Source organism: Myzus persicae, unplaced genomic scaffold (assembly GCF_001856785.1).
Source record: "Myzus persicae strain clone G006 unplaced genomic scaffold, MPER_G0061.0, whole genome shotgun sequence".
NCBI lineage: Eukaryota > Metazoa > Arthropoda > Insecta > Hemiptera > Aphididae > Myzus > Myzus persicae.
Genome location: NW_019100581.1, coordinates 1,549,209 through 1,555,367, shown reverse-complemented (window position 1 = coordinate 1,555,367; position 6,159 = coordinate 1,549,209). Strand labels below are relative to the sequence as shown.

The following is a 6,159-nucleotide window of genomic DNA, read 5'->3' as shown; positions in this document are numbered from 1 at the left end:
TATATATACATAGGTAGGTAATATTAAAATAATTATTATGAATAATTATTTGTATTAATTAATAATACCGGAAGTAAATGTTTTTAATGTAACGAGTAAAACTCCAATCGCATCTGCGTGGTCAACTAAGTATTTAAATATTAATTGTATCAACTGTTTTTTAAATTATTGGCATACCGGAATTTTTTTTCCAATCAGCAACATTTTTGTCAGCGTCTGAACTTAAACTTTGTAACTTTTCATTCATTTTTTTCTGCCCAACTTTGAAAAAAGCTGTTACACCGTCTGAAAATGTCCCTCGTACCATTTCTTTGACAGAGTTATTACTCATATTTTGATCTGCGCATAAATATAGTATAGTTTTATTATAATATATAGGTACGTGGTAATAGTCTAAACTAAAATGCTTAAAACAAAATATGCTGATAATTAAAAGCAAGAAGATCGTAGGTATTTATTTATTTATACAATCCATTAAATATTTATAAATTCTAATTATTTATTCTTTTTATGAGCTAACTAAAATTAAATTGAAATAATAATAACTTCCTATAAAAACTTAAATAGTAAACTGAATTATTAAAACCGTTTTCTATTACAATATATTAATGTGATTATTACTTTCAAGTTTGTAATTAAATATTATGTAATTTCAATTTTTTTTTAATAGCCAAAGCATGTTTTTAAATTTATAATATTAATAACTTTTACCAATATCCATTCATTTTTACACGAGTTTATATTTTAAGTACATAATATTTAGTCAATAGTATAAAAAACCTTGTCAATTTTAATGATATGTTCAATACTTCAATATAAGTATATAAATTAAAGTTATAATAATAATATTACCTATATCATGATTCACATTTGATCGAATTAAATAGTGCACTTAACTAATATAATTAAATAATTTATGTTTTTACTTTTTTGACGAGTATTTTTTATGTCTTGCATTTCGGTCAACACTTCATCTTTTATATTTTTAACGTCTGTGCTTAAATAAGAATTCATATAAGCGTTCATGTAGTTCAGACTTTTGATTGTAAGTTGGTCCGTTTGGAATAACTTTTTGAAAGTTTCAGAATTTTCAAGAAAATCAACAAGTTGTTGACCTTTAATCCCAATCTTGCCGTCTTTTACTAAAATGCGGGATATTTTATGTATCATAATTATTTATAGTAATTTTCATTCGATAAGTCTAAAGATTACACCAAACATTTAAGAAATAAATTGTGCATTATTGATGTTTTCAAGAGATTTACACATATACATTATATTATAATTTAAAATTGAAAGGCATTAAAGTAATTTACATAATTACGTACTTAATAATATATTATTATAATGCGCTTACTATCGGTTGCGTGGTTTTCTATTTCGTTTATCAGTTTATCTATGTCAGCACTAGGTTCTTGACCTGCTAACATTTTTAACGAATCAACTGCCAATTTACTGCTGCCTTCTTTCGAAAAAATTTTCCTGAACAGTTCAGGATATTCGAGTACCGATGCGAGATTTGTGTTGCTGAGTTCAAGTATCTGAGTGCTGCTTTGTTCTTAAGTTGTATATTACAAAAAGAAATATTGCGTTAGGTTAATAATCATACTTTAACTTCAAACAATAAATAATAGTAATTAATCTTATAATTACATATGTTGTATCGTCTCCCAGGTTAGAGAAATCGGTTATCGTTACAACAAAATTTTAAATTTCGCGTTTATTTAAGAAAATGAATCCTAACGATCCAAGTTAAAACCAGGATGAAAAATCAGGGACCGGACTTGCGTGTAGCATAGGTACTGAAGAAAATCTAGGACTGAGAAACAGTGTAGTGTCAAAAAATATAATCTAGAAATCAACTAATATAGGAATATTAATGCCCGGTCCCAACTCGGATGCAGCCCACTAGATTCGCTCATCTATACGTTGTATTTTTTCTCCCATTAATAATTTTCGCGTTCAGTTGGGTTTCGATAAAATTTTAGCTTGCATACTTTAAGCCTTATAGATTTATCAACAATTGTTTTTATGGTATTGTCGAAAGTTAACGATTTTTCTGGCCTATCGACACAGCCCTGACGTTTCTGAGATTCAAATTTGTAACTCGGAGAAATTATTTCAGTAGTCATCGACTTAAAAATGTTGATTTCATATTGAAGTGCTAAGTTTGCACCACAAAAGTATAAACCCTGTTAAAAACCATCAAAAAACATACGACAAACAATGGAGTATGGGACTCATACCTGTATCCCAAAATACCATTGTGTAGACGTGGAAGGGGATAGCGAGGAAACGTATCTTTAAACTTGTTTAACTATTATTGTTGATATCTTACTCAGATATTTAAAAATGGCTTTCAAAATTTTCATATTAAATGTACATAATATACACTAACTTAAGATTTTCTATAAAATATTGATTGATTAAAGTATAACTGTATTTTGTTCCCAACCTACATGTATTTTGTGTATATTTATATTTTTGTACTATGTATTTGATTTCATACTAATACGATTAATATTTTTGTTCCAAACTTCTTTGTGAACCTGTTTAATACAAGTTATGTTGTAAGTTATACTTTTAATTGAATATTGTTATTTAATATAACCGAGTTCATATTATTAATTAATAATCTCTATTGTTTGCCTTGTAGAATAAATTTTAAAATTATCATGACCATGTTTATGTTCTTAAAAACAATATTGTGTTTACAGGGTGATTTTAATGACTAAAATGTTCAAATCACCTTAGCCCCCAATTCTTATAAGCCCATTACCATAGACATTTTATTCTTAGAAAAAGTTTCTATGTTTCTGAACTTGATTTTATAAACTGAAAAATTTACTGTTGAGACAAAGGGGTTCTTGTGTGAAAAATAGGAGTTTGTGTCACCAAAAGACACTCCTAGTAGTATAAACAAATTTAAGAATTTGAAAATGTTTAAAAAATCCCAAAACTCTGAATCTGAATAAATTCATGATTAAAGGAAAAAATTTAGGGTGAGTGTACTTGGGGATTCACCCTGTATAATGATATATTTTTTGGGAATATAAATGTATATTTTGTTATAAGCTAAAGTTGAGATATGAAAGTTGTAAATTAAAATAAATTGATTAAATGGGTAAACACCTTAAATACACAAAATTAAATATTAATCTTACAAAACTGATTTTACAAGTCGTGATTTGTTTCAAGTTTATCAGATATATCTTAAAATTAACTATAGTATAAATACAATTATTAAGACATTATTAAAAATGAATAAGTTGTTAAAACTTTAAATGTTTACAGTAGTATAGAGGTTGATCATGAAATGTTATATATATTATACTTATATCATTTTTATAAAAACAAATTCATCAAACAAAACTAATGATTGCAACCAAAATATATTTATTCAAATTCAATATTTTTAAATTTTATGTTTTCAATTTCAATTTGTTTTATTCTTTTCTTATTTTAGAGTTTGTCCTTTAACTATACTGAAAACTAAAGGTAAGTCCAATTTCAACTTTTTGAAGTATAGGTATGTAAAAAAAAGTTTAAAAGTATTCACGACGTGAAAGAAAACAAATGCAATAAGTAGAATATAGGTACTAATATTATCTAACAGTAGTGTTATATAGTGTAAAATGATCTGAATAGAGTACCTATAGAATTATAATAATTTAAAATTGATCTACTTTCTTAAATAAAATATGCAATTCTCACTAACCGCTGGAGGTGCGTTTGCCTTTTGTAATGCCTAAGGAATAAGAACCATTTTTTTTTCACGAAATTGTTATTATTTACTCTAATAATTTTTCGTTAAACTCAGATACTCACCAGCATGATATACGGCAAAAAGCTCATAAGTCTGAATGGATTCATTGACAAACCTATAGAATATAAATAATTGAATGTAATATACATAATACTATTAAATATATATAGTGGTATAATACTATGATAATAAAGCGTCCTGCGATCCAAACTTTTTTTTTTTGTAAATCTTATACAATCCAATATTATATAAAACCATTCTGAAGTTATCGAAACCTTAGTAATTTAAATATTTTAACACTATTATAAAAAAAATATGTTATTATTATGCAGTGCTATGAATTATATTCCCTTATCACCTTTTAGCATCATAGATGCCAATTTCGGTATTATGAAACCATATTGATTTTTAAGTTCGTTTCCTCTTGAGATTATTTTGAAAACTGTACTCAATGTTTTTGGTGGTGTTTCATTTTTACTTGCACTTTTTTGATCAATAACTGCTGTGGATCCATCGTTTTCATCTTTTTTTCAAACATACATATTATATACTTTCATTGTAATATTATTTTATTTAAAATACATTTTTCAAGTTAATTTTTTTTGGCCGAGTAAAGCAATTGTTGACAACTAACATATTTTAAATATTATACCTAAAATATTACAATTTATAGAATTCTATCAACAGGAGTTACTTACTGGTTTTTGAATCATTTTCCAGCAACAGATTTTGAACGTCGTTTTCTGTCCCTTGGCCTGTTAGTTCAGAAATATATTAGGTGCCGTGTTGTTTTTATAATTTTAAAATTTAAAATGAACATTAACAACTTAAAAATAAAAATATCAATAACATTTACCATTGTACTGTACTCGTATGACTTAAAAATAAATATACACTTCTTACCGATCACAGCAGCCGTAGTCGCTATTTGCGGCAACTATAAATTGGATAATTATTATTCATTATTTGTGTCAATATTTATATTTTATTTAATAGTAATACTTACAAGTAACACATAAGGCAATAAGTACAACATTGTGAAAATATTCATTGTGATATCTACAACAAGAAGAAATTGCCATTAATCAATCAAATATAATGTAATCAATCAGTCAACAATAATTGTTGACTGATTTATTACACTCTCAAATGTTCGATCAATAACCAGGTATCTACAATTGTTTTTATTTATTTTAAAGTAAAATCAGTATTATGCAATAAATTTCGTTGTGAAAAATAACATAATATATTGTTCAGTTGAATGAAATATCTAATACCCTACGGTATCGGATTAAACGAAAATACACATGAATGCGTTTAATATTTATATAAAATGTATAGGGCAACAAATATTTAATGTCTAACTAAGATTCATTAATATTCATTGTATTCAAGAAAACTTTTAGTCTGAATGTAAAACCATAGTTATAAAATGGTAAAAAAAATACATTTTGGTTCCTATATAAATTATTAGATATGTTATTTTTACAGCTTTTACCAAAAAAATGTCTATTTACCAATCCAAATCAATACAATTAACAATAAAAAATATAATAAACCTAACAAATTGGTTTTTTATTTTTTTTTAATATTTAATTATTTAAAAGTACACAATTTTATTGTTGTATCATTTGATAATTTGATATAATACAATTATTTTAATAATAAGTAAAATTGATGTTAATATTGGATTGTCGAACGTTCAGAAATATAGAAAAAAATTGCTCTAATTAGATTTATATATATAATATAAACATAATATGTAAAAAAAATACATTTTTTACATTTTACAGAACAGCGCACTTACCGTGCCATTTTCAAACTTACAATCATTAAAATGTCTTACTTGTCGAAGTAGATTCTTTTGCATTATTTTAAAATCTTAAACATTTTAATTTGGAAGTAAATTATATGAAAACGCAAATAGTATTTTATATTTTGTACTACTATGCTACGAATTACGTTATGTTCTTACTTCTACCTATTAGTTCTAAATTTGTATACAAACAAATAACGTTTTGAACATTTTTGTTGAGAAAAAAATTGTTTTTTCTAAAAAGGCATATTTTTTTCAATAGCTAAGAATAAATTATAAATTATTTTACATTAGTGATATGTATTTGAAAATGTTTAGTAACAATTATTTTAATTTATTTTTGGATAAGTACCAATAATTGAATACTCTGTTAATACTAATGTTTGAAAGGATATTAAATTTGTCTATTAACTTGAAATATGTTAAAACAAATGTTTTAGTAATTTACTATACAGCTCATTCTTATGCTATTCATATATACTGTGTGAAGCTTTGAATTTTAATAACACATAATGATGTTTACAATTGTGTGAAATAGTATTATTATACGTATATGCCTATTTATAATTTATTTCCA

At 25.1% G+C, this 6,159-nt stretch overlaps 1 protein-coding gene across 1 annotated transcript in view; it reads right to left on the bottom strand.

The window, feature by feature from the left end:
- LOC111034207 overlaps positions 1 to 5,789 on the bottom strand; it is a 12,668-nt gene extending 6,879 nt beyond the window's left edge. The window contains exons 1-10 of the mRNA XM_022315309.1: positions 5,594 to 5,789; positions 4,773 to 4,825; positions 4,670 to 4,703; positions 4,465 to 4,521; positions 4,125 to 4,289; positions 3,829 to 3,881; positions 3,715 to 3,748; positions 1,358 to 1,558; positions 927 to 1,142; positions 166 to 339 (exon numbers count right to left, since the gene is read on the bottom strand). Coding sequence (XP_022171001.1) covers positions 166 to 339; positions 927 to 1,142; positions 1,358 to 1,558; positions 3,715 to 3,748; positions 3,829 to 3,881; positions 4,125 to 4,289; positions 4,465 to 4,521; positions 4,670 to 4,703; positions 4,773 to 4,825; positions 5,594 to 5,636 — 1,030 coding nt within the window. The 5' untranslated portion in view covers positions 5,637 to 5,789. The remainder of the gene's footprint in view (positions 1 to 165; positions 340 to 926; positions 1,143 to 1,357; positions 1,559 to 3,714; positions 3,749 to 3,828; positions 3,882 to 4,124; positions 4,290 to 4,464; positions 4,522 to 4,669; positions 4,704 to 4,772; positions 4,826 to 5,593) is intronic.
- Between the last annotated feature and the right edge of the window lie 370 nt (positions 5,790 to 6,159).